General features: G+C 43.5%; 2 protein-coding genes and 1 long non-coding RNA gene across 4 annotated transcripts in view; 1 reads left to right on the top strand and 2 right to left on the bottom strand.

The window, feature by feature from the left end:
* The window catches only part of DNAL1 (dynein axonemal light chain 1), a 60,407-nt gene extending 44,264 nt beyond the window's left edge, over positions 1–16,143 (top strand). Inside the window, exons 6-9 of one of the 2 annotated variants that reach the window (XR_010731336.1) lie at positions 5,478–5,604; positions 6,803–6,943; positions 7,891–9,123; positions 15,762–16,143. Coding sequence is in view for 1 of the 2 variants with exons in the window: in XM_066277183.1 (XP_066133280.1) it covers positions 5,478–5,604; positions 6,803–6,943; positions 7,891–7,931 (309 nt within the window). In the remaining variant the exon portion in view is untranslated. Of the gene's footprint in view, positions 1–5,477; positions 5,605–6,802; positions 6,944–7,890; positions 10,754–15,761 lie in introns of those variants that run through there. The other variant, XM_066277183.1, reaches the window with a different exon arrangement.
* On the bottom strand, positions 9,883–19,536 carry LOC136335940 (uncharacterized). Its single transcript, XR_010731337.1, has 2 exons — positions 16,141–19,536; positions 9,883–15,796 (listed from the first exon to the last, which is right to left on the bottom strand). It is a non-coding gene; the product is annotated as an uncharacterized lncRNA (long non-coding RNA).
* Positions 19,537–23,019: 3,483 nt separating this feature from the next.
* PNMA1 (PNMA family member 1) lies at positions 23,020–25,692 on the bottom strand. Its single transcript, XM_066276278.1, has one exon. The coding sequence runs from the start codon at positions 24,925–24,927 to the stop codon at positions 23,866–23,868; it is 1,062 nt and encodes a 353-aa protein (XP_066132375.1). The 5' UTR covers positions 24,928–25,692; the 3' UTR covers positions 23,020–23,865.
* Positions 25,693–25,878: the final 186 nt, after the last annotated feature.

The following is a 25,878-nucleotide window of genomic DNA, read 5'->3' as shown; positions in this document are numbered from 1 at the left end:
GTCATTATTTATAAGGAATAAAATATTAAATTGTAGCCCTGGCCGGTTGGCTCAGCGGTAGAGCGTCGGCCTAGCGTGCGGAGGACCCGGGTTCGATTCCCGGCCAGGGCACACAGGAGAAGCGCCCATTTGCTTCTCCACCCCTCCGCCGCGCTTTGCTCTCTGTCTCTCTCTTCCCCTCCCGCAGCCAAGGCTCCATTGGAGCAAAGATGGCCCGGGCGTTGGGGATGGCTCTGTGGCCTCTGCCCCAGGCGCTAGAGTGGCTCTGGTCGCAACATGGTGACGCCCAGGATGGGCAGAGCATCGCCCCCTGGTGGGCAGAGCGTAGCCCCTGGTGGGCGTGCCGGGTGGATCCCGGTCGGGCGCATGCGGGAGTCTGTCTGACTGTCTCTCCCCGTTTCCAGCTTCAGAAAAATGAAAAAAAAAAATTAAATTGTAGTACAGAAATTCAGAATTTATTATATATACTTCAGATTAATTATGATTTTGAATTATCTGTAAAGGAGGAATTTGCAAATAAACCTACCTCCCAATTTTTAAGGTCAATATGTTAGAAGCTTAATGTTTCTTCAGGTATTTTCAGAATACTAGATTCTCAAGTATTATTACTATAGTATATAATTTCTCCCATAAAATATAATATACACCCAGAAACCACAAAGAAATTGTAAAGATAGGATTAAAGACATGTATGGAGACAATATCTAGCTGAACCATTATTTGCTTAAATCTCTTTTCTTTCTATAGACCATCAATAATACCCAACAATTGGTTTTCTTTCTAGGATGTGTGTGTGTGTATCCATACACCATATGTATACCAAAACAACATTTTACCAGTTCAAAAGCTTTACTACTCATGCGTAGACTAAAGAAAAATAAATCAGCATAGGAGAACAGATGATGGGCTTCAAACAGGTTCACACAGTAACTGATTTTATTCATCTAGACACACCAGTTTCATAACATGATTTAAATAGCTGCCTCTATAAGTTACACATGGACACTCTAATTTGTGAAACATAGGATGTTAAACTGAATGAAAGGGGTCTATTTAAAACTACTAGAAAACTGACTGTTAAGGAACATTATAAGCCCATTTGTATATGATCTGGCCTCTGCCTTCCTTTCAGATCTCATTTCATAATACTCTTCTTCCTAGCCGGTAACCTCCAGCCACTGGCCTTCTTTCTCTTCCTGGAGCATGCCAAGTCTATTCCCAGCTGAGGACCTTTGTGCTGCTCTTTCCTCTGCCTAAAAAACTGTTTGTTGCTCTGGATTTCTACATTACAGGCTCCTTCACACTTCAGCTCAGACGTCCTCCAAAGTGCCCAACTACTCTATATTTAATGTAGCTTTCTAGGCAATAACTTACCACATATATATATATACACACACATACATTTCACATTTCTTATTACTGTCTGAAATTGTTATTGGCTTGTTCTTCACCCTTTTTTTTTTTTTTTGTATTTTTCTGAAGCTGGAAACAGGGAGAGACAGTCAAACAGACTCCTGCATGCGCCCGACCAGGATCCACCCGGCACGCCCACCAGGGGCGACACTCTGCCCACCAGGGGGCGATGCTCTGCCCCTCGGGGGCGTAGCTCTGCCGAGACCAGAGCCACTCTAGCGCCTGGGGCAGAGGCCAAGGAGCCATCCCCAGCGCCCGGGCCATCTTTGCTCCAATGGAGCCTCAGCTGCGGGAGGGGAAGAGAGAGACAGAGAGGAAGGAGGGGGGGGTGGAGAAGCAAATGGGCGCTTCTCCTATGTGCCCTGGCCGGGAATCGAACCCGGGTCCCCCGCACGCCAGGCCAACGCTCTACCACCAACCGGCCAGGGCCTGTTCTTCACCCTCTTGCTCGCCCTCTTGCTCTGTTGAATGTACAAATCCTAATAAGCATGTCAGTTTTGTTCATCAGTATCTACATTAGTGCTTGATACATGTTGTAGGCACTCTCTAAGTATTTATTGAGTGATTCAATATATTTTATTACTAATTATAAAACCCATTAGGTAAAATGTGTTTTTTTAGCAAGAGAAAGAGATAGGAAAGGAGAGAGATGAGAAACATCAACTCGTAGTTGCAGCACTTTAATTGCTCATTGATTGCTTCTCATATGTGCCTTGACCAGGGGGCTCAAGCTGAGCCAGTGACCCCTTGCTCAAGCCAGCAACCTTGGGCTCAAGCCAAGCGACCACGGCGTCATGTCTATGATCCTGTGCTCAAGCCTGCAACCCCGCGCTCAAGCTGGTGAGCGTGGACTCAAGATGAGCCTGCACTCAAGCCAATGACCTCAGGGTTTTGAATCTGGGTCCTCAGCATCCTAGGTCAACACTCTATCCACTTCACCACTGCCTGGTCAGGCTAAAATTTTAATTCTAAGAGTAATATATATTAATTATAAAAAACTAAACTGAAACTAAATTAACACTTCAAATGAGTGAACAAAGCATAACAGACATCTTCAAAGTTATCCGGTCTAAAAGAATTTCTGTCCTATCTAAAACAAATTCTAAGTAGTTAAACAATGTTTTTATAAATCAGCAAGAGAGTAAATTCAGCAAATTAGCTATTTGGGGAACTGATCCAATTAGCTGTATGAAAATTGACCAAGAGGCGTCATCTGCACATGTAAAAACAACACTAAATAAGTGGCAAAACCCAGAACTGAGCTTACATCTTCTAGTCAGTATTTAATCAGCATTTTTTCTGCTACTTCACTTTCTAAATTGGAGACATGAGATGGATACAGGTGCACTGCAATGAAAATGCATGCAATAAAGTTTAAAATACAGTAACACTGATTCCCCTCTTCTGAAAGACATATGATGTACTAATTAGATCATTTGGGGGAGAAGATGCCAGAATACTAGCTTAGGGGCTTTGGTTAATCACAAAGTTTTGATACAAGAGTGTCAGGAAGGATGATTTAAAAGTTTCTTTTTGCCTGACCAGGCGGTGGTGCAGTGGATAGAATGTTGGACTGGGATGCGGAGGACCAAGGTTCAAGACCCTGAGGTTACCAGCTTGAGCACAGGCTCATCTGGTTTGAGCAAAGCTCACCAGCTTGGACCCAAGGTTACTGGCTCTAGCAAGGGGTTACTCAGTCTGCTGAAGGCCCACGGTCAAGGCACATATGAGAAAGCAATCAATGAACAACTAAGGTGTCACAATGAAAAACTAATGATTGATGCTTCTCATCTCTCTCTGTTCCTGTCTGTCTATCCCTCTCTCTGAGTCTGTCCTGTAAAAAAAAAAGGTTTCTTTTACTCAGAAAGTTGAAACTAAAGTGAATGTGGAATTTTTGATGTCACACAGAACTAAGGCCACTCCAGTCTCAATTTCTCATCTTGGTTCCACCAGTATGGAAAATGCATGCATTAAGGACTTTTATCCAGGGTACGTTTTTTCTGTGGTCTTTGAAGGGTCAGTTACTTACCAGGACTAGAAGTGGACTCTATATTCTAGACTATCATGTGATCACAGGTAAATTCTTTTGGGTTAAGAGAGGATTGAACATCTAATTGATTGTGCGTAGTATTTTCTTTTTTTTTGTATTTTTCAAAAAGAATCACTATATTTTGTATTATGTCTAAAAAAGAAGGAAGTCTTTGTGCTACCATTGATTATAGCTATCATTTAAGAGTCAGTATGGTATAGTTTTTCTACTATAATGGAAATACTTTGGTTTTTAAACTGAATTTTATGAATTAAAAAAATAAATGAATTGCCTGACCAGGCAGTGAGTGGCACAGTGGATAGAGCATTAGACTGGCATACAGAGGACCCAGGTTATAGACCCTGCCAGCTTGAGTGTGGACTCATCCGGCTTGAGCATGAGCTCACCAGCTTGAGCACGGGGTTGCTGGCTTGAGCGTGGGATCATAGATGTGACCCCATGGTCCCTAGCTTGAGCCCAAGGTTGCTGGCTTGAGCAGGGGATCACTCCCTCTGCTGTAGCCCCTGGTCAAGGCACATATGAGAAAGCAATCAATGAACAATTAAGGTGCTTCAGTGAAGAATTGATGCATCTTCTCATCTCTCTCCCTTCCTGCCTGTCTGTCCCTATCTGTCCCTCTCTCTGATCTGTCACAAAAAAATTAAAATAAAATAAATGAATTAATAGATAGATAGCTGGATGGAAGATGGACAGATATTTGATAGAAAGAGGATAGTAAAATGTTAATGGTAGATATATGAGGATTTACTGTAAAATTCAACTTTTTTTATGTTTAAAAGTTTCCATAATAAATGTTGGGGGGAAAATTCTAAAATTTAGACCCAGCTCTACTATTTAATAGTATTGTGATCTCAGAAAAAGCCCTTAAGGTCTCTATAACAGAAACCTGTTTTGCCTATCTTAAATGTTATAAGGATAAAATAGCCTGACCTGTGGTGGTGCAGTGGATAAAGCATCGACTGGGAATATTGAGATTGCTGGTTCGAAACCCTGGGGTTGCCCAGTCAAGGCACGTATGGGTGTTGATGCTTCCTGCTCCTCCCCCCTTCTCTCTCTCCTTTCTTTCTAAAAATGAATAAATAAAATATAAAAAAAAGGATAAAATAATAAAATACTATATATAGGGAAGTGATTTGAAAACAATACAGTTCAATAAAAGTGATAAAAGAGTGCTATTATTTCCCCTTTTGGTGATTTTAATACCTATTCTTAGTTCAGATCAGTTTGGAGAGAGGAAGAGCATGTTCTGCTCGGCTTTCTTTCTTTCTTTCTTTCTTTTTTTCTTTTTTGTATTTCTCTGAAGTTGGAAATGGGAAAGCAGTCAGACAGACTCCTGCATGCACCCGACCGGGATCCACCCGGCACGCCCACCAGGGGGCGATGCTCTGCCCATCTTGGGGCGTCGGCCGCAATCAGAGCCACTCTAGCGCCTGAGGCAGAGGCCACAGAGCCATCCTCAGTGCCCGGGCAAACGCTGCTCCATTGGAGCCCTGGCCACGGGAGGGGAAGAGTGAGACAGAGAGGAAGGAGAGGGGGGAGAGGTGGAGAAGCAGATGGGCGCCTCTCCTGTGTGCCCTGGCCAGGAATCGAACCTGGGACTTCCGCATGCCAGGCCAACGCTCTATCACCGAGCCAACCGGCCAGGGCCTTCTTTTTGTTTTGGTTTTTTTTTTTTAGATTTTATTTATTGATTTTTGGAGAGAGGGGAGAGAAATGGGGGCAAGATACGAGAAGCATCTACTTGTAGTAGCTGCTTCCTGCATGTGCCTTAACCGGGCAAGCCTAGGTATTTGAACCAGCGACCTCAGCATTCCAGGTCGACGCTTTACACACTGCACCACCACAGGTCTGTCCTATTTGGTTTTCTTAATGACAAAAACTCCCACACAACCTTCAGATCTCTTGTCCATGGGACAGGTGGATCTCAGTTCTCTCTGAAGACCATTACCTTTATGTTATAACGAAGGAAAAAACTTAAAAATAAACATGTATATCCAATTGCTTTCTCTTTTAGGAAGCAGTAGGGGACACATTAGAAGAACTGTGGATCTCCTACAATTTTATTGAGAAGTTGAAAGGAATTCATGTAATGAAGAAATTGAAGATTCTCTACATGTCTAATAACCTAGTAAAAGACTGGGGTAAGCTGAGGCTGGCTCTTTGCTAACCTCTACCTCTTGTTTATAGAAATTAGCCCATTAGGGAACAAAATACAAAATGAAGACATTTATTTTGAAGCACAGAGGGAAATAGCTATAGGAGTTTCTAAACTTCAGCTAAAGGCTTGAAATTTACATTTAAATATTATTATTATTATTATTATTATTATTATTTTATTTTTTAAGTGAGAGGAGGGGAGATACAGAGACAGACTCCTGCATGCACCCTGGCCAGGATCCCTGACAATCCCTGTCTGGAGCTGCCCACAGCCGAGCTATACTTAGCGCCTGAGGTGGAGGCTAGAATCAATTCATCCATGGCTGTGGGAAGGGATGAGAGAGAGAAAGGAGAGGGAAGAGGGGGAAAAGCAGATGGTTGCCTCTCCTGTGTGCCCTGACCAGGAATCGAACCTGGGACTTCCACACACTGGGTCAACGCTCTGCTGCTGAGCCAACTGGCCAGAGCTGTTTTCTGATATTTTAATTGAATAGGTCCTAGTCCTATTAATCATGAAGAAAATTAAATTAATTGTCTAAAGGTTGAAAGAAATCAATTTAAGTTTAATAATTCCTGTGTGGAAGACTTTTGACATCTATATTGCTTTACTTTTTCATTGTACATTATTCATTCAGCATTTACCTAAGCCGTTACATGCCATGAACTATATGCCAGACTCTTGAGATACATGGTTGATAGGATTATCCCTGCCATTAAGGAGTTCACAGCTTAGTGGGGAAGGTTTCTTTATAAGCTAATAATTGTAAACCTGTGTGATCAATTCTGCAGTAGGGGCTCCAATGAGTGTTTTAAGAGTTTAAAGATGAAGGAGGGAATTGGAAGAGACAAAGACAAACAGTTCAGTTTAGTCCGTACTGATGCAGTACAGTGTGGAGAAGACCTGTCACTGGCGAAGGAGTTCCTTTTTATTGCAAATCTCATTTCCTCTTATCCTATCCTTAGGTTAGCATAAAGGTAGAAGAGGTATGTCTTCTTTTTTCTTCCCTTTCTGAACTGTTTTCAGAGAATCGCTCCCTATGGTTTAACTTGTCTTATTCCTTCAAAATCTTCAACAATCAGTTTTTCTAAATAGTCACAAACAGTGATATTGGGATTTAACTGCCAAAATCATAACAGTAAAACCTGCCATTTTAACATGCAATGTATTCTCTGTACCTGTAGCTGAATTTGTGAAGCTGGCAGAATTGCCCTGCCTGGAAGACCTGGTATTTGTAGGCAACCCCTTGGAAGAGAAGCATTCTTCTGAGGGGAATTGGATTGAAGAGGCAACCAAGAGAGTGCCCAAACTGAAAAAGCTGGATGGTGAGTGACTCTGAGCCAGCCTGGAAGCGTCTTCTAGGAATAAGAGTTGAATTTGTGATACGGAATCATGAAAAGGAGCAAAACTGAAGAAAATGATAGGTTGTCACTAATTCCAAGGCCATTTCTGTTCACAGGAAATTTTATGGTCCATGTCTGGGCTAGGGTGAGACGGAAAACTTTCAGGATATTTAGACTGGTCTAAAAGCATCCCCAGACCAAAAGCTTATAAGAAAGTTGGGCTTAATATTAAGTCACAGGCATTATTTTGCAGAATAATTAGACATAAGTGTTAAGTAGTTGCTTTTTCACAGTTGCATCAAAACTGTAGTGTTCTCTGTCCCCCTTGCCCCACATTTTGTGTCTCTGCAACAAGTTGATGCTTCTCATCTTCTTCCCTTCTGTCTTTCTGTCCCTGCCTGTTCCTCTCACTAAAAAAAAAAAAAAAGAAAGAAAGAAAGAAAGAACACAAATGGCTGGCCCTTTGTCTAGTGAGAGCTTACAGTGTGTTTTGTTTTCTCTGTTTTCGTTCTTCCCCCCACACCCAAGTTTATTACCAATGTTTAATATTTGTGGGAATAACATAAAAGTTCAGATATCTGGCAATACTGGGGTTGCATATTTTATTGTGAAAAACAATATTTTTTGTATTTAACATACACAGATTTTAGTAGCGTTTTATTTTTTGGCCTGGTACCTGTAGGCATTTTTATTTGCAACTCTGTATTTGGAGAGCCAGATATTCATTAATACTTATATTAATCCATTTGAGAATTCTCCTGAGAGGCTTTTTGGATAATTTGAAATTAAAGAGATTATTTCATAAAATTGTTTTTATTATGCACACTTCACAGCATCTCAAGCTGCTGAGGCTAATGGGAGAATATTTTCATTCAGAATTTTAACAATCTGTTGAGAGTGACCAGAAATAATTTTCTTTTTCATTTTAGGTACTCCAGTAATTAAAGAGGATGAGGAAGAAGAAAACTAACACCACGTTTTCTGCTTTGTGTTAACTTATTTAAATGTCATAAGAACAATAGATAAGTTTTGTATAATTGTCTATTTTAAAGATTCTGTGTGGGGCAAAAGGTTCTTAAGGTAAAATGAATATCTGATTTCTATTTTTTTCTTAACCTATTCAGTGTTTCTCCCCCCCCCCCAATGGTAACAACAACTTTATATCTTATAATCCTCTTTTTAGAAACTACAAATTTTTAGTTTTTGTTTTTAGTCTCCATCTACTGAACTCTTTATAGACCAACCAATCATTTTTAACAACACATGAACGAATGTGGTTCTTCATTCAATTTTTTTTAGGTCAAGCATTCAAATATATATACTTAACTTTTGAATCTGAAGATCATCTTTCCTGAAGGTCCATCTCCCTATGACTCAGAAGCACAAATGTGTCATGCCTCTGGTTCAGAAGGCAGCATGGTGGCAGGAAGAGCTCCTCTTAGAAATGCAGCAGCAGCTGTAGAAGCAAGACTCCAAAGTCATAGTGAGAAAGCTGTGGTGAAAAAAGGAAAAATTAATGTCTTGGAGGCCTTATAGCCCATGTTATGTTTACGTATTTGTTTTTCAAGAAATGTGTACATTGTCAACTGGAATTTAGGTTGTATGTACGTGTGTGGGCCACTTGAGTCACTGCATAGTCAGTCATTCTGTGATCCAGATCAGTGGTTAAAGTGACTGTTCTGATTATTCCTATGACCAGCGCTCTGGTCATGTTACTCATGTGGACCTAATCTTAGGCACACTTTTGGGTTTATAGTTCTTTGTGTGTTATATAAGGATATATAAGCAGTGGTTATGCTGAATTCCTAGCCTAAATCTTGACTATTCATATATGTCAAAATCTGCCATAACAACTTTGGTCTGTTGGCTGTTACAGTGGGAGAAGTGATTGTTATAAGGGTCTAGAGCAGGGGTAGTCAACCTTTTTATACCTGCTTCCCACTTTTGTATCTCTGTTAGTAGTAAAATTTTCTAACCGCCCACCGGTTCCACAGTAATGGTGATTTATAAAGTAGGGAAGTAACTTTACTTTATAAAATTTATAAAGCAGAGTTACAAGTTAAAGCATATAATAATTACTTAACAAGTACTTTATGTCGGATTTTCGCTAAGTTTGGCAGAATAAATCTTTATAAAACAACTTACTGGCCCTGGCCGGTTGGGTCAGCGGTAGAGTGTCGGCCTGGCGTGCAGGAGTCCCAGGTTCGATTCCCGGCCAGGGCACACAGGAGAGGCGCCCATTTGCTTCTCCACCCCTCCCCCTCTCCTTCCTCTCTCTCGCTCTCTTCCCCTCCCGCAGTGAGGCTCCATTGGAGCAAAGATGGCCCAGGCGCTGGGGATGGCTCTGTGGCCTCTGCCTCAGGCGCTAGAATGGCTCTGGACGCAACAGAGCGACTCCCCAGAGGGGCAAAGCATCGCCCCCTGGTGGGCATGCTGGGTGGATCCCAGTCGGGCGCATGCGGGAGTCTGACTGCCTCCCTGTTTCCAGCTTCGGAAAAATGAAAAAACAAAAAAAAACAAACAACTTACTTAGTTAAATCTTTTTATTTATGCTTTGATTGCTCTGCTACCGCCCACCAAGAAAGCTGGAACACCCACTAGTGGGCAGTAGGGACCAGGTTGACTACCACTGATCTAGAGCTTAAAGGTTGGATTTGGTAACTTTCAATAAATTAAAAATAGTATTTCAAAATATATTTTTAGAAGAGTTCTAAGTTAAACAGCTCTTAACATGAATTATGTAAGCAGTTATGGAGGGAAAGGACATGGATCATTACGGGGTCCCAGGCAAACGGCAGTGTTTTTGAGGATTGTTTCCTCTGTAAGCTTTGCAGATGACTTCACCTCAGATTGCAAAGCAATTATTGGATGCAGAGCTTAGAATTTATTACATAAGAAAAAGATTCTTTTTTGGAAAGTGCAAGATATGGTAGTCAGCAACCAGATGAAGTCCATGAGCAAGTCATTGATCGGATGCTGTAGGAAGTCGGGGGCCCTCTGCCACATTGTGCCTGAGTCCCTCAGCCAGAGACTGCTGTGTTCATTACAGTGTAGAATCAGTCAAAGAGGGAAGACTCATTTTTTAAAAATGATTATGTAAGTAGTCCTGGGTTTCAGAAGTTTTTAGCTATCATTTATTAGGAATTACATGATTTTTCATAGTCATGTTGATCAAAAGGGACCTGCTTTGACAATCATTCTAAGAAGGAAAATTAACCCAACACTTTTTTTTACTTCCTTTTAGCTCTTCCTCACAATCAGATAGGAAGAAATTTTTACTCTGATGGGCTTATACATTCAAAGCCTTTGGGTACTTGTTTTATGAACCATAGGCAGTGAGCATTCCCCTCTGTGATTGTAAGGCACAAAAGCTAAGAGGGAAGATGATTTTCTTGTAGTATGAACTTCATCTAGTAGGCAAGCTTGAAGCCATATTGCTATGAATGGGTGTAGTTTCTAAAAGTTACTCTGGAAGTGAATATAATAGGGAATGGATGACTTCATATTGAATTTCTTTGTAAAATGGCTCACAGTGTTTAGTTTTTTAAAAAAATTTTTTTTAATTTTTCAATTAATGTATTTTGTGCTCCATAAGACGCAGCTGACCATAAGACACACCCAGGGTTTTAAGGAGGAAAGTAAGAAAAACAATATTCTGAACCAAATGGTGTGTTTAAATATTTAATAAAATACCATATTTTTTGCTCCATAAGACACATGGGCATTTTCCCCTATCCTTTTGGGGTAAAAAAAAAAGTGCGTCTTATGTAGTGAAAAATACGGTATATTTGACATATATTATTATATTAGTTTCAGTTGTACACCCCAGTGATTAGACATTATATAACTTACTAAGTGATCATCCAGATAAATCTCACATCCATATGACACCATGCCTAATTATTAGAATATTAATGACTATAATCCCTGTGCTGTACTTTATATCCCCATGACTATTCTGTAACAACAAATTTTACTTCTTAATTCCTTCACCTTTTTCACCCATCCTCTTCTTTCTTTGCTATCATAGAAAATGCCATTTTACGATTGTTACAAAAAAATGACCATTGAAAAATAGGTTATCATATTTGTCAGCAGAAGATTACCATTTGCTTTCTTTTGACTTCAAAGCTTCACAATATGAGGTTATTGGGTTTTTTATTTTTTTTTACTTTTGATTTTTTTACAGAGAAAGAGAGAGAGTCAGAAAGAGGGATAGAGCCTGGCCGCTTGGCTCAGTGGTAGAGCATCGGCCTGGCGTGCGGAAGTCCCAGGTTCGATTTCCGGCCAGGGCACACAGGAGAGGAGCCCATCTGCTTCTCCACGCCTCCCCTCTCCTTCCTCTTTCTCTCTTCCCCTCCCGCAGCCGAAGCTCCATTGGAGCAAAGATGGCCCGGGCGCTAGAGTGGCTCTGGTCGCGACAGAGCGACGTCCTGGATGGGCAGAGCATCTCCCCCTGGTAGGCGTGCCGGGTGGATCCCGGTCGGGCACATGCGGGAGTCTGACTGCCTCCCTGTTTCCAGCTTCAGAAAAATACAAAAAAAATAATAATAAAATAAAATAAAAAAGAAAGAGGGATAGATAGGGACAGACAGGATGAGAAGAGATGAGAAGCATCTATGATCAGATTTTCTTTGCGAGACCTTAGTTGTTCATTGATTGCTTTCTCATATATGCCTTGACCCTGGGGCTATAGCAGACTGAGTAACCCCTTGCTCAAACCAGCGACCTTGGGCCCAAGCTGGTCAGCTCTGCTCAAACCAGATGAGCCCACGCTCAAGCTGGCGACCTCGGGGTCTCGAACCTGAGTCCTCAGCATCCCAGGCCACACTCTATCCGTTGCACCACCACCAGGTCAGGCAGTTTTCTGGGTTTTTGAGCTTAGTCTGAAATTAGTACTTTGTAATCAACATACACATTTAAATTAAAGTGAAAAGAAATGCCTCCATTTCACTTTAATTACTTTTCTATTGCCTTATAGAGAAATGGACGATTCTTTAAACCTTTACAATGCATTTGAAATGTACAAAAATAAAGACTAGAAAATACAAACATAAAATTAACACTCTCTGGATAGCTCAGTTGATTAGAACATGGTCCTGAAGCATAGAGGTTGCTGGTTTGATCCCTGGTCAGGGCACATACAGGAACAGATGTTCCTGTCTCGCTCTTGCTCTCTCCCTTCCCTCTGTTCTGATTCCACACTGGCTTCTTTCAGTTTATTCTGTTGCCTCTTCACATTTCGTCAGGTGTCTGACAGTTTCTTCCAGTTCCCAGCACCAGTGCTGCAGCTCCAGCCTTATTCTCCGATCTGTCTCGAGCTCCATCTCCTGCTGCTTGTTCCGCGCCGGGGTGTCACACTGGTTCTTGGCCAGCAGCTGCTTCTCCTTCTGTATTATTTGTCCTAGTTGACACGTAGAACTTAATTTGGGCCTTTTGCATCTCTATCGTCTCCTTGCTACTGTCCAGTAGCTTTTTGAGCTCTTTAAGTTTCTGCCGTAGCTCTTGGTTGGCACGGGATACTTCCGCCAAACTGAAGTTGACTTCATCGAGGGATTTCTTCAGCTCAGCTCTTTCCCGTTGTGTTGCTTTTTATAGTCACTGTCTCAGTTTGAAACTGTTTTAGAGCTTCTGTCTCTTCAGCATGCAGCTTTGCTTCCAATTTACATTTCTCAGTCATCAAGTCTGTGACGGCTCTCCAATTTTGTCGCTCAAATTCTTTGATTTCCAATTTCTCTTGGACACGGTCTGGCTTTGTTTGCCAATGAGGATCTGTCTGGAGAGCTGGGTTTCGAACCTGGGTCCTCCACGTCCCAGTCCAACACTCTATCCACTGTGCCACTGCCTGGTCACGTTGGGTAAAGTAATCTTGGATGTAGGTCCTTGTATTTTTATCACTTTGAATAGTTCTTGCCACTCCTTTCTGGCTTGCTAAGTTTCTATTGAAAAGTCAGCTGACAGGCCCTTGCCAGATAGCTCAGTTGGTTCAAACATTGTCCTGATATTCTTAGGTTGCGGGTTCAGTCCCCTGATCAGGGCACGTACAAGAATCAACCAATCAATATATAAATAAGTGAAACAACAACTGATGTTTCTTCTTCTCTAAAATTAGTAAATAAAATTTTAAAAAGAAGAGTAAAATGAGCTGACAGTCTTATAAGAGCTCTCTTGTAGGTGACTAACTTCTTTCTCTTGCGGCTTTTAAGATTCTGTCTTTAAACTTTTGCATTTTAATTATGATGTTTCTAAGTGTGGGTCTCTTTGGGTTCATCTTGTCTGGGACTCTCTGTGCTGCCTAGACTTATATGTCTGTTTCCTTCACCAGGTTGCAGAAGTTTTCTGTCAATATTTTTTCAAATAGGTTGTCAATTCTTTGATCTCTCTCTTCTCCTTCCGGTACCCCTATGATGCAAATGTTAGTAGGCTTGAAGTTGTCCCAAAGGCTCCTTATAGTATCGTCATTTTTTTGGATTTTTTTTTGTGTGTGTGGTGTTCTGATTGGGTAGTTTTTGCTTCCTTATCTTTCAGATCTCTTATTTCTCAGCTTGGCGTACTCTACGGTTAAGTCCCTGTAAATTATTCTTCATTTCAGTTAATGTAGTCTTCATTTCTGTCTGGTTGTTTTTATGGTTCCTATCTCTTTGTTGAAGTTCTCACTAAGTTCATCTACTCTTAAGTTCACTGTGCATCCTTGTAAGCAGTGTTTTGAACTCTGCATTTGGTAGATTGTCTCCATTTTTAGTTCTTTTTCTGGAGTTTTGTTATGTGCTTTCATTTGCGACCTGTTTCTTTGTCTCCTCATTTTGGCAGCCTGCCTGTGTTTGTTTCTGTGTATTAGGTAAAGCTGCTATGTCTCTCAGGCTTGGTAGAGTGGCCTAATGTAGTAGGTGTCCTGTAAGGCCCAGTGGCCTCCGCCATCATCCAGGCCGGGCACTCAAATTGCATCTCCCATTTGGGCTATGTACACTCTCTTCCTGTGGTTGACCCTTGACTACTGTTGGCACGTCAATGGGAGGGATTTGCCCCCAGGATGATCAACTGTATGGACTGGCTGTGATTACTGACTACAGTGGAGGACTCACCCCACAGAGTAGGACTTACTTCATTGGGGCTCTGGTGCCTGCTGAGTTCGCACCTATAAGGTGTTGCTTATGAGGTGGTTGAGTGGTGATGCTTTGATGTCGTCTGAGACTGCCCCACTGTGTGCACTGGCTCTGGGGTCCTCGGTACAGGCCAAGGTCAGCTGCTGCCTGTGTTCTGCCTGGGGCCACCCAACATGAGCTACAAAGTGCTCTACAGGTGGCTGCTACTTTTGTTGGTCTTGGAGGTACCCAGGAGAGGCCAAGCTGTGAACCAAGGCAGCTGCTGCTAGTGGCGGACCTGGACCAGTGGGAGGTACAGGAAATGCTGAGGCCAGATGCTGCTTGTTTGAGAGATGTTAGGAAAATTTAAAGCATGAGCCAAAATGGGTCATTCACATGGAAAAGCCACTGGAAACAGTTTGGGTAGATTCACAAGTTGGGTGGGGTGTGATCTCAGGGACTCACCAGGGTCAAGTGAACAGTCTAAGCCAGGTTGATGGATACTCAGATATGGTGCCTGCCTGCTGACTCTGTGGGGGGAGGGCGCATGAAAGGAACAGTGATCTCTACCAACACTTCTGTCTGGGAGAAAGCTGCTGCTCCAGCTCTTCTTGCCTTGATGCCTGATGCCAGGCAATTCAGTTACTCCTCACATGTCCCTGGTGCCTTTCAAGCTGCTGCCGCAGCACTGCAGCTCAGAGGGGCGAGTCAAAAGTATAATAAGTATGTGCACAGGCCCTTTAGGGGGAGTTGCTGGGACTCCAGCAGCCCTTCAACTCTCTCAGCCTCAATCCCCAGAAGTTATGAGGACTTCTCGTTCTGGCACTGGAACCCTGGGCTGGGGGGCCTGGTGTGGGGCTGGGGCTCTGCTCCTCAGAGGGTACCTCTGCCACCAGGTTATTCCTCCTGATTTTAATCTGCCACACATGGGAGTGGGACCAGCTGGTTCGTGCCTCTGCCCTTCCTACCAGTCTCAGTGTGGCTTTTTGAATTTCCTACTTGTAAGACTTCCATTCAGCCAGATTTCAGGTGGTTTTGAATGATGGTTTTTCTGTAATTGTAATTTTATGTCATTGTGGGAGGAGCCAGTACCATGTTCATGCTGCCATCTTGACCAGAAGTTGTTGTTTTTTTAAAATTCTGCATTACATAAACTATTTTTTTTTTAAGATTTTATTTATTGATTTTACAGAGAGAGGACGGTGGGGGTGAGATGGGGCGAGAAGTATAGTTGCTTCTCTTTAGTTGTTCATTGCTTGCTTATTGTATGTGCCTTGACCAGGCAACCCCAGGGTTTCGAACCAGCGACCTCAGCGTTCCAGGTCAATGCTCTATCCACTGTGCCACCACAGGTCAGGCTCTCCTTGTTTCTTTTTTTTTTTTTTTTTTTTTTTTTTTTTTCCGAAGCTTGAAACGGGGAGGCAGTCAGACAGACTCCCGCATGTGCCCGACCGGGATCCACCCGGCATGCCCACCAGGGAGCGATGTTCTGCCCCTCTGGGGCGTCGCTCTGTTGCATCCAGAGCCATTCTAGTGCCTGAGGCGGAGGCCACAGAGCCATCCCCAGCGCCTGGGCCATCTTTGCTCCAATGGAGCCTCGGCTGCGGGATGGGAAGAGAGAGACAGAGAGGAAGGAGAGGGGGAGGGGTGGAGAAGCAGATGGGCGCTTCTCCTGTGTGCCCTGGCTGGGAATTGAACCCGGGACTCCTGCATGCCAGGCCGACACTCTACTGCTGAGCCAACCGGCCAGGGCCTCTCCTTGTTTCTTTTTTTTTCTTTTTTTTTTTTTTTTACAGAGGCAGAGATAGACAGGGACAGACAGACAGGAACAGAGAGAGATGAGAAGCATCAATCATCAGTTTCTCGTTGCGCGTTGCGACTTCTTAGTTGTTCATTGATTGCTTTCTCACACGTGCCTTGACCGCGGGCCTTCAGCAGACCGAGTAACCCCCTGCTGGAGCCAGCGACCTTGGGTCCAAGCTGGCGAGCTCTTTGCTCAAGCCAGATGAGCCCGCGCGCGACCTCTGGGGTCTCGAACCTGGGTACTTCCGCATCCCAGTCTGACGCTCTATCCACTGCGCCACCGCCTGGTCAGGCCTCTCCTTGTTTCTTGATGTCTTATAATCACTGGTAGTAGCGGCCCTCTTAGCGTAGCAGGCAGCCCGTCAGTCTCATAATCACTGGTAGTTCTCAGAGAAATGTAAAGTGATTTTTATTTTCTTTGTCCATTGTGTACAAAATTCATATTCAGTTCCACTCAAAAATATTTGAATGTTTCTATACATCCTTTGCATGGAATGAAACCCAAATCCCATGCCATTAGAAAATAGAAGATAGGGTATATTAAGTTCAGACTATCCTCTCAAATTATTAACTCATCCTTTACTGCTGCAAATTTAGCTGATATTAAATGCCTTTAATTTATGCTTCTTGGATTAGATCTTTAACCTACTTGTAATGGATTCTCTCTGTGCTCCTGGTTTAAAGCATTATGCCATTTTAGTGGATCATTTAAATTTCTTCTATTCTTATAAAAAATAAATTTCTTCTATTCTTGTAATGATGGTATAACTCTGGGATCTGTTCAGTACTTTAACATTTCCACAAGAAATTTGATTTTAGTCTGCTAAGAAATTTAACTTGTCTGTGTTCCCTAATTCTAAGTTTGTGGCTCTATTACCTGATCGGACCTTGAAAGGTTTTGTGTTTTCTGTTAATAGGAGTTTGTTTCTTTAAATCAGATTCAACCTTTGCACTATCAACATTTGGGCTCGATGTTGTAGGGGGGCTGTCCTGTGTGTTGTGTTTAGTAGAATTTCTGTCTTCTACTTACTAGATGCCACTAGAACCTGCGTCCCAATTGTGATAACCAAAAATGTCTTCATACATTGCCAGCTGTCCCCTCGGACAGAGAGGTTGAAACAGATTCACCCTAGTTAAGAACCAATGCTTGGTAACCAACATTCCTTTTGTCCAGGGTCCATTTGTTTTCACTCTGTAGTTATATACCACCTGAGTTGTTATATGAGAGAATGTGATGTATTTAATAATCATGGATGGAAGGAAATGGTCATTGGTGGTTTTCTTTTTTGTAATGCTCATTTTAATGTTTCTCACATCAAATTAGAAATTCAGGGCTGGAAGATTCAACTTATTTTTTCAGCTGGATCTCAACTTTTATTTCTTAGCATTTTGTTTATTGGACAGTGATTAACCTACCTCTCTCTTACTATCAACAGAATCGAAGTTAATGATTGGTTTTGCTTTGTCTCTAAAGTTTAACATTTTAAGTATACTTTAGAAAATAGATCGTCATTTTTAAAGTGTTTATTATCCAGTAATGCACAGGATTTTGCAGACTATAGCTATCATTTAATACAGAAAAATAATGTGTAAAATTCAGCAATCATATATATATATGAAAGTTAGCTGGTGTAGACACCAATTTTGGATGTGATCAGAAGGATGTCTGGTTACAGGATCCATCCCACAAATAGAGGTGGGATAAGAGAGACACTTAAATATGGTTCCTGCTTGGAAAGAGACATTTTGACTTGAACAGGTGCTTCTTCTGATACCTTTTATGAGTGGCTTGAAGTAGAATGAGGAAGAATAAGAAATGAATCTTAACTGTTGACTTATTCTAAGAAGTGGTGATATGTAAGTAGAGCTGAAGGTAGTTTATCTTTGTGACCCAGAATCTTCCTCCTGGATTTTTCTTAGAACTAAATGGGAAAAGTTAGGGGTAGAAAGGTTGGATTTAATCATTAACTGAAAAAATTTAGGGTGTCAAGGACTGATCACAAGTAGCTAGTGTCTCTCTAAATGCAGCCTGACAGTCACAAAGACTTTATATTGTAAGTAGTGGTAAAGGGAGAAAACTAACTGCTAAACTGAAAGCTATTCTTTACCAGAAATTAATGCCTTTGGTATACATTTTCTTTATTGGGCTGCACAATGTGTCTTCAAATAAACATAAAGCAAGATTTAGTGTAGCAGAGTTGGTGCTTCTGACACAGCTAATTTGACCATATTCCTTTATTTTCACTCCAGCATGAGATTTTTTTTAAACCATAAAAATAGGTGCAATAAAAAAATTTAAGGGTATGTTTTTTTTTAAATCACTTAACTTTAGAAATCCCACTTCTATATCTCTGTTCCTGCCTTTTTATAAACTAGTGACTACAAAGGAAGAAAACTGAAAGGAAAAATTAGACTAAGTCTTACCTTTTTCTGACCTAAGATAAATTTTCACTTGACACTTGGAGAAGTCATAACCGGATTCTAGTTAATTCCCATATTGGGCAGATTAGAGAAGAACCAGCTAACCAAATTATGATCTAGCAAATTTAACAAGGGGGTGGGGGAGAGTAAACTATTTTTCAGTAGGTTTGCACTTTAAAATTATGAACCAGATGTTGGTTGAAAGTACTCCCAAAGGACTGATGAGTAAATAAATACCTTGCCTGCGTGTGGATACCAGAGAATCACACCTTACTCTTGCTCGTTTTAAGTGCATCTGAGCAATAGTTGTCTGTTGACATAATCAGAGTCAGGATTTCCCTATTTCGCTACTTGGTGTCACCTTCCATGTCTGCTACACTGACAGTCATGGAGGGGGGGGGGGGGTCAAGTAGAATTCTACTCAGAAACTTTCTGAGTTATCTTTCCCACATCTAGATTTTAAGATTTTATTTAGATGTTGGCTAAATGAAGTTGTAACGACTGTTAGGAGGGTGGGAAGTTACATACTTGCTTCTTTGATCAGCAGGGTATTTTATTTAGATGTTGGCTAAATGAAGTTGTAACGAATGTTAGGAGGGTGGGAAGTTACATACTTGCTTCTTTGATCAGCAGGGTACCTGCCTCTGAGGTGCTATTGCCTAGAGCAGGGGTCGGGAACCTATGGTTTCATGAGCCAGATGTGGCTTTTTTGATGGCTGCATCTGGCTCGCAGACAAATCTTTCATTAAAAAATGTTAATAATATAAAACATTCTCATGTATTATAATCCATTCTTTTCCTACCGCTCATGTTCATGGTTGCGGATGGCTGGAGCCAATCACAGCTGTCCTCCAGGACACCACCAAATTTTTATTGGATAATGCGTAAAGCACACGGGTCGTTGTATGGCTCTCACAGAATTACATTTTAAAATATGTGGCGTTCATGGCTCTCTCAGCCAGAAAGGTTCCCGACCCCTGGCCTAGAGGGATCAATCCCATCAAAGACTGGGGAGTTGGTAGCCCCAAGGATTATACATATTTCCAGCTACTTTTCCCAGGGTCTTAGTCATGATCATGAGCATCATTCCAGAACCTTTGGCCTCTAGAACCAACTCCATTTTGAAGAACATTTTAACATCTATTAACATCTATTAATACTTTGGTAATAATTTTTATATGCAGGAATTTTTGTAGCATGACTTTATGACTAAACTTATTGTGTTAAATTATTTAGAAATGTTGAGTTTCTGAATGTTATTTTGTGAGACTTGTTTAAGAATAGTAATAAATTGTGTTATTTTATAAAAAAAAAAACTATCTTGTACCTTATTTGGTTACATGACCATTAAATTAGTTTTAGCTAATGTAGTATATTGTGTGAACTCTGAATAATATTCAGTTCCAAAGAAATTCAGTCTTTGGATAACATTCCATAGCTTTGTATGTGTGTGTGAACAAGAGAAGAAAGAGAGAGAGACTGACTGACTTCTTTATCTCAACCCCCCAGTTGTTCACTGCCAATGATAATTCTCCCCGGTTTGTAGGTCTTCCCCAGTTCTCTGGGCATCATTTCAAAATGATTAGGATCCTGCAAAGAATGCTTATACTACAGCAAATTACTACTGCACATCACCATTCCTCGTCCTCTTAGTTCCAGAAATGTATAAAGTTAAGGTTGGCTGATAGGCCCTTGATTTCTGGTCTGGAATAACCTGATGTTGACGAGATGCTTTTGATACACAAGCAAACAATAGCAATAATATTACATTTTCCCAGCACATATTCTGTGCTATCAGCCAAATGTTTTTTTTTTATTTTTATGGAAAGATATTCTCATGGCTGAATGACATTTTTTTTTTCCATTTTTCCGAAGCTGGAAACGGGGAGGCAGTCAGACAGACTCCCGCATGTGCCTGACTGGGATCCACCCGGCATGCCCACCAGGGGGCGATGTTCTGCCCCTCTGGGGCGTCGCTCTGTTGCATCCAGAGCCATTCTAGTGCCTGAGGCAGAGGCCACAGAGCCATCCCCAGTGCCTGGGCCATCTTTGCTCCAATGGAGCCTCCGCTGCGGGAGGGGAAGAGAGACAGAGAGGAAGGAGAGGGGGAGGGGTGGAGAAGCAGATGGGCGCTTCTCCTGTGTGCCCTGGCCGGGAATCGAACCCGGGACTCCTGCACGCCAGGCCGACGCTCTACCGCTGAGCCAACTGGCCAGGGCCCAAATGTTATTTTGGTCACATTACGGGACCTGTAGTGCAGTTTCTACTTCATTATTCCATAGTTCTTTGGTTATGAGGATATGTTTCTTGCTGCTGTCCTGCTTTAAAAAGCAGAAAGAGGCCCTGGCCGGTTGACTCAGTGGTAGAGCATCGGCCTGGCGTGCACCGGGGTTCGATTCCTGGCCAGGGCACATAGGAGGAGCGCCCATTTGCTTCTCCACCACCCCCCCTCCTTCCTTTCTGTCTCTCTCTTCCCCTCCCGCAGCCAAGGCTCCATTGGAGCAAAGATGGCCCGGGCGCTGGGGATGGCTCCTTGGCCTCTGCCCCAAGCGCTGGAGTGGCTCTGGTCGCGGCAGAGCGACGCCCCGGAGGGGCAGAGCATCGCCCCCTGGTGGGCAGAGCTTCGCCCCTGGTGGGCGTGCCGGGTGGATCCTGGTCGGGCGCATGCGGGAGTCTGTCTGACTGTCTCTCCCCATTTCCAGCTTCAAAAAAATACAAAAAAAGAAAAGAAAAAAAAGGCAGAAAGAGGCCCTGGCCAGTTGGTTCAATGGTAGAGCATCAGCCTGGCGTGTGGAAGTCCTGGGCTCGATTCCCGGCCAGGGCACACAGGAGAGGCGCCCATCTGCTTCTCCACCCCTCCCCCTCTCCTTCCTCTCTCTCTTCCCCTCCTGCAGCCAGAGTTCCGCAGGGTTCCATTGGAGCAAAGATGGCCAGGGCACTGGGGATGGCTCTGTGGCCTCTGCCTCTGGCGCTAGACTGGCTCTGGTCGCAACAGAGCCTCGCCCCAGATGGGCGAAGCATCGCCCCCTGGTGGGCATGCTGGGTGGATCCCGGTTGAGCGCATGTGGGAGTCTGACTGCCTCCCCGTTTCCAACTTTGGAAAAATACAAAAAAAAAAAAAAAAGGCAGAAAGATTTATATTTGAGCCTATAAAGAGAAAACCTTAATTTGGATCATAGTTTATTATTTTTAGTTGTTTTCTAGAATAAATGGACATCTAGAATCCTGACATTGTTTTATGCCATACAGATTATATTAAATATATGTATGTATATGTAAATGTACACAATTGTTATATATAACAAAAGAATCCTGGGTGGTGACCCTCCCTCCTAAAATGCAGTCAACTCTGCACCTATAAAAAGAAGGTATAACCCACCCAGGTTGATAGCTTGGTTGGTTAGAGCATCATCCAGAAGCCCAGAGGTTGCTAGTTCGATCCCGTTGGGGCACATACAGGAACAGATCGATGTTCCTGTCTCTTTCTTTCTCCCTTCCTCTTTGCTAAAATCAATAAATTTTAAAAAATAAAGAAGGTATATTCCTATGTGCATGCATATACAAATGCCCATAACATGTTGGGTGAAAAAAATGAACCCACTGTTTTTATGTGTGTATGTCTGTAGAGTGGGAGTTTGTACATACATGTGGTGGCTGGCTGGTGTGTACGTGTGGAGAAACGGGTGTATGGGGTGAGAGGCTGGCACAGTGTATGTGTGTTGTGGGAGGAGGGAGTATGTTTACGATGGAGTGTTGTGGGGAAGGTGAGAGGGAATGTGTGAAGATAGAATTGTGAAAAGTCAGGAGTGTGTATGGGGGAGGATGGACAGGGAAGCCATGAATCGGGGAGGGGGGAATGAGGACATGTCTGTAGGAAAAGTGAGGTTGTGCATTTCTGTGTGGGGGTCAAATATGTGGAGATGTTTGTTGAAAGAAGTGTGAGGGAAGAGTGAGGGAAGAACAGATGTCAAATGAGAAGTGACATGAGTGTATAGAAAAGTCTGTTAGAACATACAGCTTTTAGAAATACAAATTTTATGTTATGATTGTCACAATAGGTTGGGTATAATTTTAAAGTCTTGTTTCAAGGGGAAGTCCCCCAGGAACACTGTTTATATAATCACTTCTGGATTTACTAGGATCTCAAAAGATAAGACAGCTTCAATCTCTGAATCTCTGCAGCCAAATAAACGTTTTAAAGCCATATTTCCTTTTATAGCCTCTTGATATAAAATGGCTGCTGTAAAACTGAAACATTCATGTGACGCAGGTTTGAATTCTTCCTGTAGCAAAACACACAGGTTTAGCTAAAAGGAACTTCAAAGAGGAGGAACATTGCTAGATAACCTCCTAAAACTCAGGTCAGGATTTCCTAAAATTTTATAGAGAGTTAATATTTACTTCTATCTATTTAGCCTCCTAGCAGAAAATACGCAAAAACTGAGTCCATTAAAAGTACTGCAATTTAAACTTACACAGTATGCTATAAAGCTTAGAGAGGAAATAATTGAAAGCTCTGGCCTGGTACATCAATTGGTTAGAGCGTGATCCCAAAAAGCCAAGGTTGCGGGTTTGATCCCCAGTCAGGGTGCAGAAGGAGCAACCAATGAAAGCATAAATAAGTGGAACAAATCAATTAAAAACATAACCTAGTTTTGGTGGTTGTTTTTTTAGTGACATGGTGAAGTCTGAGAAAGATACATATCTTAATTACACTGAAATTTTTTATACATGTCAGAAAAATGAGAAGACTGGAATTTTTAAAATTTTATTTGTATACATGTATTTGATAACTTCAAATTTAGAACACTTAGAATCAGCATGAATAAAGAGAACTATTCAATGACAAAGATCTGAAATGGGGAAATGGATACTCTCTAACTGGTTCATATTAACCTCCCCTGTATGATTTACATCTGTATCTTGTATAGTGAAAAATTCCAATTAACACAGTTCTGTATTGTAATATTTTTCTGACACCCTATTTCACAGTCTCAGAATACTTTTCAATTAAACTGATCCAGATGTTTACAGATGAAAAATGAGAAATTTGCACTGTGAAGTTGAATCACTAATATCTAATTCACATTTTTTCAATATAAACTGATCCAGATGTTTACAGATGAAAAATGAGAAATTTGCACTGTGAGGTTGAATCACTAATATCTAATTCACATTTTTCCAATATAAATCACAATTTACAGTAAACACAAAAACTATTCACATTATTAGTAATAACAGTCCATATTTTTACTGAACACTTCTTATGTTAGCCAGGCTCTGAACATGCAATTTCACATTTAAGTACCTCGACGAGAGAAGTGTCACAAGTTCACGTCTTCACAACTGATGATAATGCCACGATGACAGCTTGCATTGAGCACCTGTGTCCAAGCCTTGACTTCGCATTTTAGCTAGCAGACTCACTTGTAGCAGCTCGGGGTGCTCGCTTGCAGGATTTTACTAATGTTACATGAATACACAGTCCCAACTTTCCCCCAGAAAACAGGATTTTATAAGAGACACAACTATAAGACAGCATAGGGCAATGAAAGAAGCTGTTGTTTAGGTCTGCACTAAAGCTCCATTTCCCAGAACTCAGAAGTGCCCCTCCAGGCCTAACTGGAGAAGGGCAGCCTCAGCCTCTTCCTCCTCTTCCTTGGCCTCTTCCTCGCGGATCTGCACCAGCAACTGAAAGAGGTTGGGTGCCGGCCCTTCCGCAGCCCCGGTCAGCCATAGCTGCCTTCGGATGGCCCCGCTGTGGCTGGCTCCAGCAATGACCTGCTCCAGGCGGGCCTGGTTCACGTTATCTTTATCTATGGCCCCCTTCTCCACCACCTTCTGTAACAGAGGCTCCAGACGAAGGACATACGTCGATAACTTTTCTCCTGGGTTCTGATAAGTGTTCAGAAATCTGACCTGCGCATCCCTAGAACTCTCGACGCTGCCAAACACCTGCTCAAGCGCCTTCAGGCATTCGGCGGTAGTTATCGCGGGGTTGTTCGTCTTGAGGATGCGGATGACGTCAGCGGCAGGGCCTCTAAGACTCTCCATCAATCGCCGCCTCTTTTCTACATCAGATACCTGCCACTCCTCTATGACCTCATTAGCGTGCTCCAGCCAGGAATCAAAAGTCTCCTCCCCAGGCCCGGGGATGTCCCTCCCCGAGAACAGGGTCAGCTTCTTGTACCATATGGACTCAACAAGAGGCTGAATAACATTATCCAAAATATAATTTAGCATCTCCGCTGGCATATCTGGACCTGGAGCCGGGTTGGGGTTCTGAAACCCAAGGACACGGGCAACATCTTGCACGGTCCACCCCTCTCTTGCTAGGAAGAGGTGCAACCTTTCTAAAAATTCAGCATCGGAAGTCGGGGGCTTAAAGACTACTTTCCAGACCCCTCCTTTACCTGGCATCTCCCTGGGGATGGCCGCGTAATCCACAGCGCCAGTGAGCTCTAACAAGGCTGCTTTCGCATTCTCCTCCCTCCAGAACATTCTCCCAAGCACTCGATAGGGTACCTGAGGCATCGCTGCCTGGAGGGTCTCTTCGATTTCAGCCTCATCACAGTTCACTGGGATCCCCCAGACCAGCAGGGCTCTCTGGGCGTTCACATCCATCCCCCTGCACCAGTCTTCCAACAGTGTCATCGCCATTTTCCCAACTTCTAACAGCTCAATTCTACAAATACGGATTCGAGTGCGACTCCCTGTGCTCTAGGGCTCAGGACTACAGCAGGCACTCACCCTCAAAATATGCCCGAGGGAGGCAAGCTTCACGCAACCAGGATTAACAAACGACACCAGAGTCCTGCAGTCGTCCCTTCGCTGCTTTCCAAAATCAGTCCCCTCGGCTCGTCCTGGGAGCGCAGCCTTGGGTAGACTCAGTCATGCGGCAGCGGCCATCTTGCGTCTCAGGTGGGGGGCCGCGGCCGGGGTCCTCCGCGGGCAGGCACGGCGCTGCCCTCCTCGCGGTGCAGGAGGCCTGGCGCAAGGACGGGTGGCGAAGGCAGGAGCCGCCGAGGTACGGTCGCGGGGCGTGGCCGCCTCCTCTCCTCTCCCCGGCGGGCCGCTGGGCAGTCGCTGCTCCGGGAGTCGACCCGGCGTTCGCGGGCGGAGCCGGGCCTTCGGGCGGCCGAGGAGCCGCTGCTCAGCAGACGAGGGCTGTGCCGCCCCTGGAGGGAGAGACGGTCTGTCCTGAGGTCTCGGTAGCGGCGGCAGGGTCAGCCCGCGAGAAGCTTCTTCTTGGGTGCAGGGAGCCTTCTGGGCGGCGAGGACGGCCGAGGCCGGAGGCGCAGGCGGTGGGCTGCGAGGGGCTGCGAGGGGCTGCGGCGGGCAGCGGCGGGCTGGCGCACCACGGCTACGGTGCGCTCAGACCTGCAACCCGCGGACGAGTAAACTGCCGCAGTGGAGAGGCGGGGTCGGCACCGCGGCTGGCTTCTGCGCGCCCCGCCTCCGCGGCGCCGTGGGCGTCAATGTAGTCATGGCAACGGTGGCCTAGACGACGCGAGATCCGTGTATTAGGCAGCCCGCGGGTTGGAATGGTTGCCATGGTGCCAGCCAGGGGCTCAGAGCACAGGTTTCTCTGATGGCGCATTTTATTTTCTT

The sequence above is a fragment of the Saccopteryx bilineata genome, chromosome 4, assembly GCF_036850765.1.
Source record: "Saccopteryx bilineata isolate mSacBil1 chromosome 4, mSacBil1_pri_phased_curated, whole genome shotgun sequence".
Taxonomy (NCBI): Eukaryota; Metazoa; Chordata; class Mammalia; order Chiroptera; family Emballonuridae; genus Saccopteryx; species Saccopteryx bilineata.
This window is presented reverse-complemented; position numbering and strand designations above follow the sequence as displayed.